The sequence below is a fragment of the Protomyctophum bolini genome (genome assembly GCF_963924005.1).
Source record: "Protomyctophum bolini genome assembly, chromosome: 1".
In the NCBI taxonomy this organism is placed as follows: Eukaryota; Metazoa; Chordata; class Actinopteri; order Myctophiformes; family Myctophidae; genus Protomyctophum; species Protomyctophum bolini.
In genome coordinates, this window is record NC_137862.1 from 34,334,065 (window position 1) to 34,354,184 (window position 20,120).

The 20,120-nt window shown below is 43.3% G+C and overlaps 1 protein-coding gene across 1 annotated transcript in view; it reads left to right on the forward strand.

The window, feature by feature from the left end:
- The window catches only part of rras2 (RAS related 2), a 37,075-nt gene extending 17,074 nt beyond the window's left edge, over nucleotides 1-20,001 (forward strand). Inside the window, exons 2-6 of the mRNA XM_080765283.1 lie at nucleotides 8,360-8,447; nucleotides 11,792-11,894; nucleotides 13,939-14,047; nucleotides 17,023-17,141; nucleotides 18,543-20,001. Coding sequence (XP_080621409.1) covers nucleotides 8,360-8,447; nucleotides 11,792-11,894; nucleotides 13,939-14,047; nucleotides 17,023-17,141; nucleotides 18,543-18,630 — 507 coding nt within the window. The 3' untranslated portion in view covers nucleotides 18,631-20,001. The remainder of the gene's footprint in view (nucleotides 1-8,359; nucleotides 8,448-11,791; nucleotides 11,895-13,938; nucleotides 14,048-17,022; nucleotides 17,142-18,542) is intronic.
- The last annotated feature ends 119 nt before the right edge of the window (nucleotides 20,002-20,120 follow it).

A 20,120-nucleotide genomic window follows, 5' to 3' on the forward strand; every position in this document is an offset into this window, starting at 1 on the left:
GGGCTGGGCAATTAGCGAAAATATATCAGATGTGATATTTGGAACCAATTTAGAACAAAGACTTAATCTTGCTCATGTAGCTTATGCAATGCGATAATGAGGATTAGCCAACACCAACTCGGGACTCCTGAATTGCTACCCTCCACACCCAGCTATCTAGCATCAGGGTCTTGAGCTCTGTAGTGTTATAATGAATTGCATTTTTATAGCGCTTTTCCAAGTGCTCAAAGCGCTTTACAATGGTTCATTCATTCATACATTGGGAGGTGAAGCGGCGAACAGTCGACGCCAGCGTCCTCACTTCCCACATTCACACACCAATGGTGGCAAGCTCACACCGACCAACTCATTGGAGGCAATGTAGGGTTCAGTGTCTTGCCCAAGGACTTGCCGACCCAGGGATCATTGGACGACCTGCTGTACCTCCTGAGCCACAGCCGCTGTAGTGTTGTCAGCTCCACTGTCCTACTGCAGTGTGTCTACGTAGGTGGTGTGCCTCTTTCCCTTCCTAGCTGTGCCTTGGGTATAGGCTCCGACAGTGTCCATTTGCTAGTCACCAGTTCCGGGTCCCTGGCGCAGTGCCCAGACAGTCTCACCCTTCACTCTCTGACCTTGTCTGTGACCCGTGGGAGGCCCATAGAGGTCCATATTTCTGATGATGTAGTCTGCCCATGTGACACCAAGTGCCATTCATACGTAGCATTCTACTGTGAACGTACACGTCTTGACCCCATACAGCAGTACTGACTTCCACTGTAGCCACAAACGGACAACTCTTGAGGTCATCTGACTCATCTCCCATGTCAGGTTTCAACCCATGCAAGGCATTCCAGGCAAGCGGCCTCAGACCTTCAGATCCTGTTCCGTTGAGGCAGTCTTAAGCAGATATTTGAATTCCTCGACTACCTCCAGCATCATCACATTGACAGTAGCAATGGTTTTGTCCTTCCGCGTTAAATGTAATTAATTTTGTTTTCTTGGCATTGAGCTTGAGGCTGATCTGCTTGCACTTCATTTCTACTGCAAGTTGTAGTTATCTTCCTTTCTCTGCTTTGGCTAAGACTACCTGTATAGGTATCATCTGTATAGTCTAGGTGGGGATTTTGTGATTGGATGTACTCTGTGCCTAGTCTTCCTCTGGTCCTCTGGACCCTGGCACTGATTGTGAGTCTCAGCGCATGGCCCATTGCTATATTAAACAAGAAGGTGGCCTGGGTGTCACCCTATAGGATGCCTGTATCTTTATAATCGACTACATTTAGCCTGATTAATCATATAACCAATACTTTATTATACAATGCTAGCATTTCCATAGACCACGCCTTGGTAACTTCGGTTCCAACAGCCAAGAACCTTGGTGTTGTCCTGGACAGTCGGCTCTCATTCAAAGCAGACATTACAGCGGTCACTCGATCCTGTAGGTTTACACTCTATAATTTCGACGAATTTGACGCTTCCTCACCCAGGTTGTCAGCCCAGCTCCTTATCCAGACATCAGTCATATCAAAACTTGACTATTGTAACTCCCTCCTTACTGGCCTACCAGCATGCGCACTTAAGCCTCTACAATTGATCCAAAATGCTGCAGCTCGCTTGGTCTTCAACCAGCCAAAATTATCCCCCCCTTCTCCGCTCCCTCCATTGGCTCCCGGTCACACACTACAGTTGCACCACTCACTTCACACAGGTGTGATTTTTATGTATATGATTTATTACCATGTTTTTGTTCTTGGTTACTGTAAATCGCTCTGGATTAAGAGCTAAATGCCTAAATTGTAGCATACCAAATAGACAATGTAGATTGTAGAAGCTCACAATGCATTGCATTGTGATGCGTTGTGAGCTTGTGGGATCTGCTATTTTATTTTTTAACCGTTCATCAATCGCAATCGAGGCAAAAAGTTTTAAATAATGGTGACATTGATTTGAAGTCATATCGCCAAGGCCTACCTTCTATCTGACTTCTTGGTGCTTACATGTGGGTTCCAGCCAGGGCTCTGTATTGCTATGTCAGCAGAACTAGGAGCAGAGACAGAGATTGGCCAAAGCTTATATAAATGCACCATTTACCAAGGCCACTTAGCTGGTTGATGAGAGCTTGTATAGGTCGGCTTTATTCCTTTAGCTTTTTTTGCCTATAATGATATGCCCAAAATATGGATGGATTAATCTTGTTTTCTCTCAAATTATTCATTATCAATAAAATAAAATAAATTATTAGTTAGATTACAGACTGGATGCGTGTTTCGTAAAAATGGCGGGAAAAGCGCTGCGAAAAATCTGAAAAATGCACCAGTCTGCAGGACCTTAACTGTTGCACACCTACAGCTAAATCTGTGTATGGGTCTGTTTATCTGCTCTTACATCAGTTCACATTTTAAAGTGGCTCTTTAACCAAACAAGTGGGACAAGAGGCTGAGATAGAAAAGGATCTATATATAGTGTTGCGTAAATCTGCTTGTGTGTGGAGGAAGTGGGTGCTTGGTGCGAGGCGAGCATGCCGTTTATTGCACGCAGCACGCCTACACACATCACAACCATCCTTGTTTTCCTTTTAGTTGAGATGAGACTGCCAGCCAACACAGAGACAAGTGTCTGTTGCATTGTGCGTCAATTATGAGAAGTAGGTTATGTATGTGTAGTCTACTACTTATCTAGGAAGTATGGCTGTGCAGTTGACCGAAAATATATCAAAGCCCATATCTAGAACCAATAACGACTTAATCTAGCTCGTGTAGGGTAATCGAATAACCAAGAAGATCTTTTGTTATTCAAATTCAAAAGTAGCAAAATTAGCAGATCTACAAGCTCAAAAGGTGCCGCTTTGTGCCGCATTTCGAGCTTGCAGATCTGCTACTTTTGATTATTTTGTGTGACACTGTACTGACTGTAGTATGAGCAAGTAGGTCGTTACTTTATGAAAAAGACCCACAACTTAGAATGGAGGTTTCTGCCTGACCAACAGAAACGGTATTACAGAATCAACACAAAAATCTCTTATAGATCTTTTGTAAATCTACCAAATGAATTAATCTGATTAACTAGCCTGGAATCCAGCCAGACTGACTTTCTCCGTTCAGTGTTTTTCTTCTTTCTTTTTTGTAGTGAAAGGAAAAAAACTAAACAAACAAAAGAAAACGGCTGAACACAGCAGGTCAGTCTGGTTTCCAGGCTACAGATTAACTACAAAATCTTGGATTATCTTTTGTTGTACTGGTGGCATTTGAAAATAGCAGATCAGCTATATTCGCAAAACATTTTTAAATAATTGTTCAATTGAAGCAGAAGTTAGAGATAATAGTCATACTGATTTGAAGTTTGCCCAGCCCTATTACTAGATAATGTACATGCGAGTCGATGCGACAGTACATTTACACTAACCCTAAATGGTAGGACCATGAAATGGAATAACCCACAGCTTCATTCAGCAACATCTTTGTCTAGATCTGCTCTTTGGTGCCCTGTGCGAAGGAGACTGCTACACCTTTTGAAATGTTGAATAAACCTAAACAAGAGTCCTTGTTTTGGATGCCCAAGAGATGGCCCGCCAGTTCTCTCTCTCTCTCTCACACACACACACACACACACACACACACACACACACACACACACACACACACACACACACACAGATGCACTGCAGCTGAGAATCATCCACTAACCCTCTTTTCATGGTGAACAGGACTCTAATGTTTTCCTTGTGTGACTGTTAAGTGTGTGTGTGTGTGTGTGTGTGTGTGTGTATGTGTGCATGCATATGACTGTGTGGGTGGGATGTATGGTTCGGTTGGAATGCTGAGGGGGGGGACTGAGTGACAGTGTTTGGACTTCAGTGGGTAGGTGGGGATGGGGAACATATCCTCTGTGACATCACCCCACCCCATCCAGGGCTGGACTGGGCCAGCTGCCCTGCTGCAGAGGTGGAGTTTCCTTCCTGCAGAGCTGGCTGTATAAGGCTGAGCGAGGCCATGCAGAGTGGAGCTCTATGGAAGGCATGGATGGTGTATCCCCCCCAGCAGTGCAACCGTATAATCTCCAGTGTTATTTACTATGAAAAATTAAGTGGTGAAACTCCGTGTGGCGGTCCCCGGGGAGTCCGCGGAACTTCCAGACCCACAGGATCGTGCCCAGGGTGCCGGCCCGGTTCCGGCGAGCCAGCCCGTGTCCGAAACGGTCGAGAAATGACAGAGTTACTGTGTGGGGGTCCCCGGTACATCCAGACCCCCAGGAACGCACCCAGGGGGCCGGGCCTATTCCGGCGAACCGCCCCGTGTCCGAAACGGTTGAGAAATGACAGAGTTACCGTGTGGGGGTTCCCAGGTGGTCCCTCTACTCTACTCTACTGTACTGTACTGTACTGTCAGATCTGAAATCTTCATATATACAGTTAATATGCGTGTGTGTGTGTGTGTGTGTGTGTGTGTGTGTGTGTGTGTGTGTGTGTGTGTGTGTGTGTGTGTGTGTGTGTGTGTGTTAGGCTGCGCAACAGTGACACTTGGTTGTGAAAACACTATTTTCGTACTCGGACAGACCCAGCCAAGGACAGACACACATAGCTCCTTAATGAAGTGGTTGCACCACTTAAAAACCTGCATCTCGCGTCTGTCACGCATCGTGACACAGTCCATATATGGCCAATACAGAATTCATTCCATATGTTGATCTGACCTCATCAAACCCTTAGACGTCCTCCATATATGGAGCTGACCTGTTCTGAGTCTGACATTCCATAATATGTTGATCTGACCTCATCAAGCCCTGTACACTCAAGACACGCATGGAGAAGACTGGAACATCACCTAGATTTGCATATATGGAGCCGGCCAGCAACTCTAGATCTGTCCTCACTGACATCAGATTAATAGTTTAACTCCTGCTTATGAACTGTGCTGTATTAAGAATCTCTGTTGTTTCAGCGCGACCTCGCCCTCAGGGCATCTTACTGCTATGCCTGATTCATTTTATACTTTATACTTAGTAGCTTGCGGTATCTGCGTGCGGCAAATAGCAGATGTATACAAGCTCAGAACACATCACATTCGTGAGCTTGTGAATCGGCAATTTACTGAGCACAACACCGGCATGCAACTAAGTATGTATGTCAGGCTTTAGTTGAGGTCCATTCACAACATTAAAGCACTACAACGATAATGTTGTGGTGTGGATTTTTAAAACCATAACTTTATAGTTATCATACACTTATAGCGCTTAGTTTGAACTGTGTGTGTGTGTGTGTGTGTGTGTGTGTGTGTGTGTGTGCGCGTGCGTGCGTGCGTGTGTGTGTGTGGGGTGAGCTTATCTTGGCCCAGTGAACGGCGTCAGCTGCCCAGTGTGTTCCTGTCAACATGTTCAGCAGTGGTTTGCGGCTGCAACACCTACAGTAGCTGTGGTCTGTCAACTAAGACTCAATATCTCCATTATAATAATACAATAAATATATTATTTTACAATAATGACTGATTATTAAAAGTGTGGGGGGAGGGGGGCGGGGCTGAAAGCAAATATACAACTTGTAGATTGGCTGTTTTGCGCTGTTTTTCACACCAACATTGTACAACAAGAAAGTATAATACAGGGTTAAGTGGTTCATCAGACTAATCAATTTAGTCAATGATAAATTTAGATATTTTTTTGTCGATTCCTAGAGAGAGAGAGAGAGAGAGAGAGAGAGAGAGGGGAATTAAAAAAACTACAACTGTAGTGTGTGACATGAGCAAGCTGAAGTTGTTTATGAGATTTGACATATTTGGGGTTAATGCCCAGCCCTACTGTTACTGTGCACTGGTGGTGTCAGAGGAAGGACACGGTGACTCTGACCTCTGGCCAGTCAGCCCTGCACGGCCACAGCCCAGATCACATTCACTGTAGTGACCACGTGGTGCCTCTAGGGACAGCATGGCACAAAGAAGCACGCACACACACAAAGTGTGTTCTGAGGGACACTTCTGAACGACCCAAAGAAGATTACTGTACAATTTAGTTCACGCTGATTCATTCATATATATATGAATGAATATATTCAGAATATATATTAATTATATATGAATGAATCAACATTATATATATATATACAAATATATTAAATAAACGTTCCTTTATTATTCGCAGCCCTGATGAGGTGCAAACAAGGTCTAACGTTGTATCCTTCACAGTGGGATGCACCTGTTAAGTATAATGGCAGTGATGGATGTATTTCCATTATGGCTGGTAAACCTCATGAGTCAGAGGGTGACCACCACACATGACATCATCCAACTCAAGGCTGGCTTATGTCACACAATTCCTGTCGACTTGGTCCTCCTGAGTCATAACGTGCCCAGCAGCACACGCCCTCCTCCTCCCAGCCCCCACTCTCCTTGCCCCTCTCGCTGCCTGGAAGCACCACTCGCAGGCCTGGGGCTGGCACCAGCATGACATTGTACTGGACCATTCATTGTCATACAAATAATTGCGATTAATGATTTGATGATGAGATGAGATATACTTTATTGTCCCACGAGGGCAAAAGTGCATTAGTACATCAACGCTTTTTAAAACAGACAGACAATACACAAAAGACAATACACAGTAGCAGCAAAGTACAAGTATGGTATCACAAAGATCAGTGCAAAATTGCAATCAGAAGTATATAATATAAAAGTAAATTATGTTTTTTGTCATTGAACATCCGAACATCATCTTTTTAGACTTTGTACACCAAAAATAGAATTGAATATAAAATGTGTACTGCAGCCAAAACAGGCCATATTTAATATTGTAATACATTGATTGAATATCATTTAAAATATTGGAAATGGTTATCGACAGCATCACATCACTCTGCATCGTAGCGGGTTGTGAAAATTCTTTGACGATTTTTGGATCTTTAAAAACTGTTTGACATTCAGTAGATGAATGAATGGAAACAATTCTGATGACTGCATAAATAATTGCTTTTATCTCAAATAATTACCATTTAGGTGATTATGTAATCTGCCAGACTCCAGCAGCCCCCAGTGGTGTTGTCTGTCCTTGTTACTGCTGCTTCTGTTGCTGGCACTGCAAAGCCCTCATCCATCACAGGAAGCAGCTCTTAGCGGAATAGTAGCGCGTACGCTGTAAAAAACAACAACCCAGAAACTAACCCCAGAGAGAGTACAAATGGACCCATACGGGTCCATTTGGTTCCATTTGTACTCTCTCGGGGGTTTGGTTAACACTGAGGATTGTGCTGTGTGTATGGTTGCTGCTAGCCCAATGAAAGGATGCACACAGAGAGGGAGTATTAGTTGACAGAATTGGAATAGGAGGTTGCGGTGGAGCTATGAGGTCATGTGATAAGTTGGTTCTTCATCTCTCTCCTCGGTCTGAGTGTCTGCTCTGCAGTGACACGCAGGGCAGTGCAGTGCAGTAAAGTGCATTCCAGGATGCACACACACGCACACGCACACGCTGTTAGCGTAGTACTGATTAATTATTGAGCAGTAGTGAGTGAATGTGACACAGCACTGAGGAGAGAGTGCGTACGTGTGTGCATGTGACTACGGCATACACCACAACAGAAAGCTAGCATAGCTACAGGGATGTATAATCAGGAATGATAAGAAAATGCGAACGCAGAAATTGAAAATGTGCACATGTCATGTCATAGAATATGGGCATATTTGCTACTTTACATAACGGCACCATGCTACTGTAATATTACTGTTGTAGCCTAAATCCGTTGTTCAGGAGACGGAGACCTTTTGTTATTTTCTTAGAGGGTCTGTGTTTTAGGGTGTTTGTTTGAACACTCGGCTCAGCTGTCACCACTTAACTAGTCTCTGGGGAGAGACAGGACTACAAAACATGTGAAAAATGTGAAAAATGCATGACTCCTCCTCTTTCCTATACTCCCTGGCCCCACCCTTCCACTTTTGGTTACTGGGAGACCATTTTGGGCCAGAATGCAAGTCTCAACGGAATGTTCAGGCTTTAGATGTAGGCTAATTGGTGTAACTGTTGAAGTTAATGTGCTAATGTACTGTCTCTTTAGCATGTGTTTGGTATGTGAATGTAAGTCAGTGACAGCATGCAAAATAATTGTTGGGGCATATTTATCTGTTTTTCCTCAGTCTAGTGTGAGCTAGAAGGGCGTAATAAGGCCCTGTGCATTATCTGCAAATACGTAGGAAGTGGTTGATATAATATTATAGTATATTAACCCTAAGCATGTTTAGAAAATAGCCAAAACTACAAGCATGTTGTGGCCTGTGGATCAGCTTTTTTTTTCAGCAATGAGATTTGGTAGACCCCTGTGAGACTCCGGTTAAGTGTTAATCTATGTCACAGTTAGTTGTCTCTTTGAGTCACGTTGTGCATTTGTTTTTGTCACCTACAGTCGTACTTTGTCACCGACTACGATCCCACGATTGAAGACTCGTACACCAAGCAGTGTGTGATCGATGAGAGGGCAGCCAGGCTCGACAGTAAGTTCACCTGTGTGTGTGTGTGTGTGTGTGTGTGTGTGTTCGTTCGTTCGTGTGTTCGTGTTCTACAACAGTGGTTCCCGAACTGGGGGTCAGGAGTCGGGACCCCCGTGTGATTTTGGCAGGGGTGTCCCCAGATGATTTGCTTAACACAATCAGCGCCGGGATTTTTGCTTGCTTACCTTGCCATTACGATAAACAGGGAAGTGAACGCCAACGCGCAAGGTGTGTGTGTGTGTGTGTGTGTGTGTGTGTGTGTGTGTGTGTGTGTGTGTGTGTGTGCTGAAATGGTTGTGATGCGCCATCCTGTGAGAGGGTTATCTGATAGTCCAATAAACAGGCTGTACACTTAAAATCATGGATTCACAAGATCTGGCATTTATTGATTGCCCATATTTATCCCAAATTGAATGGTCATGTGATATGCATATGAACAGCAAAGACACATATGAAAGCAGATACGACCTGTATTCGATCATATAAGTCCACAGATCGGGGCGCCCCTCGAAGCACAGGCCAGAGGTTGGTCTGTCCTGGAGAATTCTGACGTGTGTCTACTTTTTCCAGACACTATATAGGAATCTTTCTTGTCACTCAGTGACCTTGCTTGGGCACAGCTCGGCTGCACACTCTACTAAAAGTAATGGTAACTGCTTAAAGGGGGAGTGTCAAAGCCCGAGATTAACATTGCTGATAAGGTACATCACGTGGTCTGAATGAAAACAGTTTCAAACGACACGTGACTATATCTCAGGCTCTGACGTGACCTAGCATCTAGCCGAGCTGAGTGGCTAGCGCAGTAAAGGCTAGTGGTTTTGAGGTGGCCTTTTGCGTCATACAAAGTGAAAGTGTAATAAAAAAAAATATTTTATTGCTCGAAAAGCTTCCTTACAATGACATTGAGTTGACGTGTAGGTCTTAGGGTAAGCTGTTGCATAATCGCTATTTCGCACTCGGAGTTCCATGCTGCGGCAGAGAGCTGGGATGCAGCCCTGCTCACGTCCGTTTGTCCCCTCTCACCGCCGGGGCACAGCCTAGTGCGCACACGGTATAGCCTCTGGTAGTCATGCAGGCTGCTCTCAGCCGGTCGGACTCTAAATGTGTGAAAATAAAATGTATATAACGTACTCAAATGTGTTAGTTTTACCAATATTGTTTGTTCATGTGAAATGTTTGTTTATGCATAATGAATTGATGAGAAGGCACATCAAAACGGGGAAATTGCCGTACTCTTTGAGTGTGTGTAAACGTATGTTTTCTCATGCCAATAAAGCCCATTGAATTGAATTGAATTGAGTGTGACTCTGTACCAAATAATAAATTGCCTCAACTGATCGTCTGACCTGTCCTAGATTATAAGCCATGAAAATATTCTGCATTCTTTCCCATTCTGCAGCAAGGGGCGATATAATGCTGTGATTCATTCCACTTTACTGACCGTTTCATTGCCTATATGTCCGATTGTCCGTCATGAGTGACTATACTCGTCGCCATGATATAAGAAAATGTGTGCTGTAACTGCAGACCCGAATAGTTCTGATGATCCTCATGGGGGCTATCCGCAGCCCCGCCTCCCCCCCCCCCCAGCGGTGAAAAAAAAGAAGTTGATGTTTTCTCGCGTTTACGCTGATATAATGACGTGAAGCTAGCGGAAAGGCATTTACGTGGATTTCATGTGTCCCGACCTAGAATGCCTGTGATCATTTAATTATACTTCGTACTAGTCTATATATATGATATATAAATGCCGAGTGCACTTGCATGCCTATGCATGCATTCTAGAGGCAAGTCCCATAAGGAAACTGCCCCTGCAAGCGACACCTTTTTATTTATTTATTAGGATATTTCTATAGCATGCGCGATTGCGCTGCTCACTTGACAGCCTTCTCTAGGCTACTCGCAGTGCAACGCGTTGTGAGCTTGTAGATCGGCTCCCGTGGACTCGCGGTGCATGTTAAAAAACAAACTCACAATTATAATAAGAACATAGGCCTACACTTATCTGCATTCTGCACTGTACGAATCCAACGTTGTTTAGTGTTGTTTAGTGAGTCAGTTCTCTGACTGTCGGTGTGTGTGTGTGTGTGTGTGTGTGTGTGTGTGTGTGTGTATGGAGGGGTATAATATTTGATATACATAAAATGATCACCCATACAAGTTGATCATTATAGCCTAAATAACGCTATGTCAAGTTTCATCATACTTCTGGTGGCTATTTGGAGAGCTCCAAGTTGTGCACGGAGAGAGAGAGAGACCGCCCCCCCATATCGGTGTGTGTGTGAGAGAGAGAGAGAGAGAGAGAGAGAGAGAGAGAGAGTGTGTGTGTGTGTGTGTGTGTGTGTGTGTGTGTGTGTGTGTGTGAGAGAGAGAGACAGAGAGAGAGAGAGAGAGAGAGAGAGGGGCGGACACAGGTTAGGCCGGCCGCTAGAGTAGTCACAGGCAGTGCAGTGGTAACGTTACGTGAAGCTCCAGGGCTCCGTGAGCCCTGTTCAGCACTTAGCCGGCTGAGGGCGTGTCAGCGGGGGGAGACAGATAGACAAGATAGGTACGATGGAGCCCGTCACGCGAAATTGCGATTATGCAACAGTTCACCCTAAAACTTACACGTCAACTCAATATCATTCTAAAGAATATTTTAGAGCAAAAAATTAATTTTTCCACCAAACTTTTACCCAGCTATGAAGCTAAAAGTGACCTCAAAACCACTAGCATGAGTTGATAGCCACCAGGAACGCTAACTCGCAGAGCCCAGAGCCGCTCTGACATTTAGACCAGATACAAGATCAATTTCATTGGTCAAATTGAGCTGGCCCGACTTTACGTCACAATCTAGATGCTAGCGTTAATAGCCTTAATAGCTTCCCGAGGGGCGTGTCATCCCCGCTTTAAAGGGTCTACTTTCCCCCATCAGTTGAGAACCACTGTTCCACAAAAACTATATAAATGCATGCTTCTTTCTATACTGACTGATATATCTGCAAAATGTTTTCTACTGCACAAGAAGCATACTCTTGACAATGTGTCTTCTTGTAATTTTACTTTGTTTCCTTGTTTCTTTCTCTATTGTCTACCCATGTCGTTATTCTTGAAAATGCAAAACGTTGCCTTCTTATACAAAGAATAATTTCACTCACACTTTTCACTTGTGAAAGTTTAAGTTTAAGTGCATATAGGAACATGTACCTACAATGCATGTCTGTGTGCCATCACTCATGTACTGTATGTGATGATATTGTAAAAAATAAATTAAAAGACATAATCGGTACATGTTAACTTGTGTGTGTGTGTGTGTGTGCGTGTGTGTGTGTGTGTGTGTGTGTGTGTGTGTGTGTGTGTGTGTGTAGTACTGGACACGGCTGGACAGGAAGAGTTTGGAGCCATGAGAGAACAATACATGAGGACAGGGGAGGGCTTCCTGCTTGTCTTCTCAGTCACTGACAGAGGAAGGTGAGTGACACTTTCTCCATCTGGCCTTTTTTCCCACTGTTAAGACCTGATGAGAGAGAAAGTGAGAAAGTACCCCCTGGGGCGCTCTTATCCCCACTTTAGAAACACTGGTTCAAACCATACATCCGGGTGTATTTACTTCAAATATCGTCTCTGTCAGGTGGAAACCTCATACGTATGTCCAAAAATAGTAGTTGTTGTACCCTGAGGCGGCCACCAGTGTTGCCAAGTCTGTTTATTATAAGCAACTTTCGGCTTGTTTATCTGTAAAGTCTGAGTGAGAAAATAGCCAGCACACTTTAGTTCCCTGTCCACAGCTCAGTGGCCTTGTGGTTAGAGTGTCCGCCCTGAGACTGGGAGGTCGGGGTTCAATCCCTGGCCGGATCATACCAAAGACTGTAAAAATGGGACCCGTTGCCTCTCTGCTTGACACTCAGCATCAAGGGTCGGATTGGGGGTAAATCCCTGCGACATACTAGTGTCATGTCCAGTGGGTGTACTTGTACATCAAGCTGCCTCACGCTACAGAAACAGGAGATAGGCTCCTGCCCTATAGGCCTCATGGCTCGACAAGGCTACTTACTTACCGGTACTTACTCCAGTCCACAGACAGAACAACGGACACGTTTCAACTGAACAGGTCTTCCCCATTGAGTTGTGATATTGCTGAGGGCAACGGGCAAGATAGGTCCCCAAGCCTTAACCACAGTAATCCTTGGGCATGTCATTTTGGGCATGTCATTATAGGTGAATAAACATTTTAACAAATAATTACAATAATAAAAATGTTTAAAAAAAATCACAGATCCTGAATCTCACAATGCGTCGCGATGTGATACATAAAAAACAGTTAATAGAGGGTGTGATTATTTCCTATGTTCTGTGTAATATTGTACTGATATGTAGTGTGTATGTGTGTGCGGCTGTGCTGTGCGCTCAGCAGTGCAGTGAGCTGTAGTCCCCCACCCGTAGTCTACAGCCCCCTCCTTGTGTTTATGTTGTAAACAGTCTTTCCTTCCTCCATTTCTATTAGTCAAGTCTTTCCAGATTGACTGTGTGCTCACTGAGCTGAGCTGTCTCTGGGACACTGGCTGGAATGCCGTCCTGGGCTTTGTGGTTTGACTTTGTGCTTCTTTTTCTCCCGGGTGACACTTTTATGTGCTGTCTGCGTGCTGTTTGGTGCACATGAAGTTTGTGACACAGTGCAGCGGTTCTCAAACATTTCCATGCAGGATTGGTACGTACGTACGTACTAGCTAGGCCGCAGAGTGCAGACATTAGAAAAGATTTCTGTGAGAAAATGTTTGTCAGATTGGATTTAGAACAGAAATAGTCATTCTTATACATTCTCTCTTTGGACTAACCCTCTGTTCCTCATTTTGCTGAGGACCCCCTGGAACTCCATAAAGGACCCCAGGGGGCCCCACATTGAGCTGAGGACCCCCTGGAACCCCCTCAAGTACCCCAGTGGGCCCCACATTGAGCAGAGGACCCCCTGGAACCCCCTCAAGGACCACAGAAACCCCACTTTGAGAAACACTGAATTAGAGAGACAGCCTGTAGGGCAAGGGGAAGTGTCAGAGTTCTCAGACAAGTGTTTCTGCAATGCTGCACGGAGCACCATGGAAGATGTCTGGCTTCTCCCTCTTTTCTCTATTGTTTAACCCTCTTAGCTTGATTCACAGAAGCATTGACCTCATCTGCTGGGTGCCGGGGGGGGGGGGGGGGGGGAGGAGAGAGAAGAGAGAAGAGAGAAGAGAGAAGAGAGAAGAGAGAGAGAGAGAGAGAGAGAGAGAGAGAGAGAGAGAGAGTGAGTGGTGAAGAGCTTACATTCCTAGGAAGTTTGACTGAGATCCTGAAGTTCATAGGCACCAATTTAATCTCTGCATAGATGCACATTGCCGGAGAATGCACTCGGGGTGTGTGTGTGTGTTGTGCCGTGCCGCGCACATGTATGCATATTCAGTGTGCGTATAAACACAGTGTCATCCCTTTGTGTAAAGTGCATTAGCCAAATTATGTTATTGAATGTTGTGTTCCACAGCTTTGAGGAAATCTACAAATTCCAAAGACAAATTCTCCGAGTCAAGGACCGAGATGAATTCCCCATGATCCTTGTAGGGAACAAAGCAGATCTTGAGCAGCAGAGACAAGTAAGTTTGTACTGTATGTCTGTCCAAAGATCAAGCAGTGGTGGATAAAGCCCAAGCTATAAACTCACAACGCTAGCTTGTAGATCTGCTGTTATCTATCGTTGTTGTCAGGCAGAAACCTCTTAACTTTTGTGTTTTCTTAAATGAAGTGATCAAAAGTCCACAAGCTCGAAACGGCATGCAGCGTTGTAGATCTGCTACTTTTGAATTTGAATCCTGAAAAGTAGCATGTTTTGGACATATGAGGTTTCCACCCAACAGAGAAAATATGTTGTTTCCCGGGGACCACTATTTAATAGTGAAAATAGCTGATCTACAAGCTTTTCGATGCGTTGTGAAACTGCTTTTTTGTATTTTTTGTATTCTTTTTTTGTGTGAAGATGCGACTGTTGTGAGCATAGAGGTCTGCGTGCGCGACACCATCGCGGGACGAAGCATAAATTATACTTTATGGGCTGCAGGTGCACGACTGCACGTGCATGAGCGCACCTCCCGTGCTGTTTTGAATTGCTATTATTGTTTAAACACAACAGAAACCAAGGATTTCAAGGCCACAATACAAATCCTAATCATTCTTCCTCCACACTGGGAGAAAAAGTTAGATTTTTTACACGTGAGTGCTTTGAGTGTTCAGTGCATCATCTGTTAAGGCTATGGTATGCAGCTGCAGTTCACAACCTGGTGTGAATCCACATCACCCCCTCATGGTGGACTGCTGCCTTGCAGGCATATGACTGATCAGTGGCATTCATCAAATGTGTGTGTACAAGGCACAATGTGATGAGCTTGTATATCTGCAATTTTTTTAAAGCTAAAGTATAAAATATGGTTAAAGTAGATTACAATTTCAGTTTACAATTTAGCAGATGCTCTTTATCCAGAGCGATTTACATCAAATTAATAGAAATAGTAATCTAGGATTATAAGTAAACTAAGAACCTAACATCCGTCTTAACAGTAAAATATGTGTACAATGAAACTAAGTAAACACTATATAATGCAATGTTGACATGATATGCTATGTCTATCTAAATTACATATTTAGCCTTTGCATACAGTATGCCTGCAAGGTCGTCACGCTAGGACACTTGCTACGGGCTAAGGTGGAGTCTGGAAACTTTGTACTCTGACCTCTTTTCCACCGGGTTTGAACCAGTTTGGTTCTTTTTCACCCAGCTAATGTTGAACCAGTTCAGAGTGTTCCCTGCACTTCCCACTGACAATTAATTGGTTCAGAATCCTAAAAGTTGGTTCGAAACTGCAACCAAAAGATGGCCACTGGTTCCGTGAAAGCACTATGGTTCCAAGAATCTAGAACGGAACCAGTTCTAGAACCAAAGTTATTTTGTTGGAAAAGGGGCCTCTGCGCAGGCAGTAACCGGGAGCCAATGGAGGGAGCGGAGAAGGGGAGAGACGTGAACATTTTGGCTACTTCAAGACCAAGGTGCTGTGGCATTCTGGATCAATATTGGAGAGGCTTAAGTGCACATGCCGGGGGGCCAGTAAGGAGAGATTCAAGTTTTGATATGACTGATGCCTGGATAAGGATCTGGGCTGACTCCTGGATGAGGAAGGGTCTAATCCTTCAAATGTTATCGAGTGTAAACATGCAGGATCGCTGTGATGATAGTTCAAATGATTGCGACGCTGTAGTAACACATTTTGCCCAAGGACCCATGGGGGTCTCTGGACCCCACTTTGAGATATTTTGTTTTAAGTTGTTAATGACAATAATGCCCCTACTGTTTGAAGGCTCCATAGGGACGAGGCAGATTTGAATCCTAGACCCCTGCACACTACACTACAAGATAACTGCCCGTGGCTGTGATATATACATTAAATTATTGTAATACCTTTCTCCACATGTTATGTCACTGGAACGAGTCACCGGTTTCTTTTAGTTTGCAGAACTAATATGTGTGTTTTGTTTTATATGCTGTGCAACACTTTCGTCAGCCTTGCCCTTTTGGTTGTTTTTAAATGTGCTTTATAAATAGAATTGACTTGTAGATGGCAGCATTGACAACACATTTCTTGCCATTTCTTGCCCACGATTTTGTAACCCATTATTTCACCCAGTGCCAATTGCCTAAGCTGTAATCTTGGCCCTACTCTCCCTCTGCCAACCTGGGGAGAATCCCGAACTGAGCTCATGCTTCCTTCAATGCATGTGGAGTGAGCAGGCCACTTCTTTCATTTTAGTGTTGTTTTTTTTTTAACCAATCACAATACAATACAATACATAATCACAATACATAACAGTACAATAACAGATACAATAACGGTATCCAGTACTGCTTGGCACCTGTAAATACTGCAATGTCCAGTACTACTTGCCTGCAGCAACAAAATATAAGGTACTAGGCACTACAGTCAAGGGAATTTTGTTCCGCAAGTGATGGGACCCTTTACAGTAGAACATGATTATGATCAGGCTTACACGGTGCGGTACAGTTTAGTACAACAGTGGAAAAGGCCCAAAAGTATTCTCCATATCATACGGTTCAACATCGTTGATTTGAGTCAAGATAGGCATTAGAGCAAGATAATGTGCCTGCTGTAGAGTTCATGGTGCATTTCTCAGCCCCGCCAACAGAGGACACCAGTGCTTCAAAATTGTTAGTGATCTGTTCTGGAGCATCACTATTATACTGAGCATACTTTTGGTTGTGTTCAAAACGTCTCTGTCGGGTGGAAACCTCATGTCCAAAACTGTTATCAGGATAAAAAATAAACTGTAAAAGTAGCACATCTACAAGCTTGAAACGTGTTGCTTCGCACTGCATTTTGAGCTTGTAGATCAGCTACTTTTGATGCTTTTGTGTGACACTGTAGTATGATCAAGTAGGGCGTTAATTTACAGAAGAAAAAAATAACACAAATTGTTAAAATATGGAGATAAGAGGTTTCTGCCCGACAACGGCGACAAGCTCACACACCCCAAACACTGATGTATGTATGCCTCCCCTTCTCAGGTCACCCAGGAGGAAGGCCAACAGTTGGCCAGACAGCTGAAGGTCACATACATGGAGGCGTCAGCCAAAATCCGTATGAATGTAGACCAAGCTTTCCACGAGCTGGTTAGAGTCATCAGGTAGGTTCCTTCATCCCAGGAAGTATACTTCCTGGGATATATCAATATATCATATCATATTATTATAATTCATCAACCTCAAGGCCTACTTAGCCTACATATCGTCGCTGTGGGGTGGAAACTTTGTATGTCCGAAACTGTAACTGTTCAGGAATGGAAAAAGAACCACTTTTCCACCCATCTTCTTATAATTGGTCCTCATTTCATTTTTGATCATGATAAAATAGGACAACTTTTTTCTACTCAGTCTGTGTCTCATAGGCAGGCTGTGCGCAGTTCAGAAACCCATCCACCAGTGACATTTCATCGATGGGGAATCCAAGCTAATCGAAACGTTGCAATGTGAAAATGGAAGCCATCTCACGATTATATATAACGCACAGGGCCTGACCTGGTGAGAGCAGGAGTGGACCTGGTGTGACGTAGGAGGGGCCCGGACAGGAGTCAACCCACAGAGCCTAGTCCTTCCATGCGCCAGAATGGTACCTCCCAGTCCCGGCAGAGTAGTTCAGGAGGAACGGATTGTGTGGCCCTGGTTTTTCCCTAATGGGACTGATTGAGGGTAGCTACTGGGACGTAAGTCGGGACTTGATCACCCCGGCTGGGTCGCCTGAGTGAGGGGTATGATGTTGGGAGACCCGAAACCCTGATGACCTTGGGATGCATCACTGAGGATACGTCCCAGGTGCATCCATTTATGTATGTATTTTGTTATAGTTATATATATATATATATATATATATATATATATATATATATAAAAAAAAAATTGTAATGTTTAAAAAATATCTGCTTAACGATGTCACTGGTGGACGGGTTTCTAAACTGCCCAAATTGGTGGTATTTTACCATATACATTAGTGAGGACCAATTATAGAGGCTATGCGCATGCATAAAGTGAATGGCAAATCGAGTGGCAAAGTAAATGGTAAATGGTAAATGGTGCATTTATATAGCGCCTTTATCCAAGGCGCTTTACATAGATTGTGCATTACATTCACCCATTCACACACCGATGGCAGCGGAAACCATGCAAGGCACCAACTAGGACATCGGGAGCAATTAGGGGTTCAGTGTCTTGCTCAAGGACACTTCGACAGTAACTCTGGGGGAGCCCGGGTTCGAACTGGAATGTTGACATACTTAAAGTATGAGGGCATTAATTCGCTGAAAACATAAAGAGAATATGGAGATGCATGTTGATTTCTGCTCAACAGCAATATAGATTAGACTCTTGTCCAGATTTAATACACGTATACACATCTATATTCATTCTTGTTTTATTTATTTTATTTATAAAAAAATAAATAATAATAATAATAATAATGAATGATGACATCAGAAAGAATGATTTTGTTCCTTGACTCCCCCCCCCCCCCCCCCCATCTCATCATCTTCCAGGAAATTCCAGGAACAGGAATGCCCACCCTCGCCGGAACCTACAAGAAAAGAAAAAGACAAGAGTGGCTGCCACTGTGTGATCGTCTGAGTGGGCCTTATCACTGTAACTCATGCAGCCACTTCCAATCACCCCAAACCTCTGCCTGACATGACATCCTATGTGGATGACTGACCGCTGCCTTTTTTCCACGTGCATGACTTCAGACAGCTTTTTCTGACATGCTCTGATCAGAAGCCGCTGTTCCCAGGACAACTGACAATGCCAAATGTTAACACCACTCTACCTTCAACAATAATCTGATACACACGAGAGTCCCCCAACACTAAATATTGCCTTCTAAATCCGCTTAACAAATTAATTGTTTTTATATTCTGAAGGACTTCTCTTGCCTTGTAGTGACATTTGTACTTTTTTGCCGAGATTGAATGAGAAACATATAGGCAGAATGTTAATGAGTTTGTTCTTGTTTCCCGTCTCACCTGAACAGAGATTATCTTAAGCTTTGTGTATGTTGTGCCATATTCATTTTACTCCCATGTGCTAATCTGCTACTGTACATATGTGATATTTGTTGTGATTTTCAAAGTGTATTTCTAATGACTTATTAAATCACCACAGTACAGTGTGTGAGATTTGAGTTTGGTTTTACATATATGAAAAATAAATATATAAGGATGTATATATTATAGTAACATCTAGATTGCCCTTAAAGTTATGACAGTGGACTCGAAACCTTTCTGTGGATTCTGCTTTCATCTCAATGGCCAAATATGGACTGTCTAATGTATTTAAGTCTTACAGATTGTAGATTATAAATCATATGCCATTTCTCCTGAATGTAGGAAGTCTTTATTTTCTTCTGAATCCATTCTGTCTCTTTCCTGTCAGTCACAGTTCAATCACAATTAAATACATTTGCTTTTTTGGAAACCTTGACATGCAGTACAGGAGAAATCATTTGAAGCATATAATTTAGTCTTTAGTCATCCACAATTGAACACTGTAGGCCTCTGTTAAATGAAAATCAGTACAATATAACATGTTTAATATGAACATTTATTCAGAATGATAATTTCACATCATTCCCATAAAATGTATATTTTATGTCTATTGGCTATTAGGTCTTTAATATTGAGCAACATATCATTCCAATAATATGACTGGCAATCTTTATTTTCTTCCCCTTTTTTTGGAAATCCCTTGAAACATTTGATTTCCCCATGCCTATGCCTTTCTACTGTATGGGAAGCCATGACAAGCAGACACTTTGAGATGCACGGCGTGCACGCCTTTACACAACCAGTCTATCATGATGGGACATGAACTTGTCTGACCTGTCGAGTTCTAATCGCCATGGATCCGCCTGGATACTGCTCTGCCATTCCTTTCCACGTCTATTTCTGTTTCGCCATAGAAATGAAGAACTGCAATCGTGTTTGTTTATCACCTTGTAATATACACCACAAAAAACAAAATCAGATGATGGAAGTAACGGACTTGATTAAATGTTTCTACTACTTTTATACATTATTTTCTTATCAAACTAGTTGACAAGTATTTTTATATGTTTATAAGTG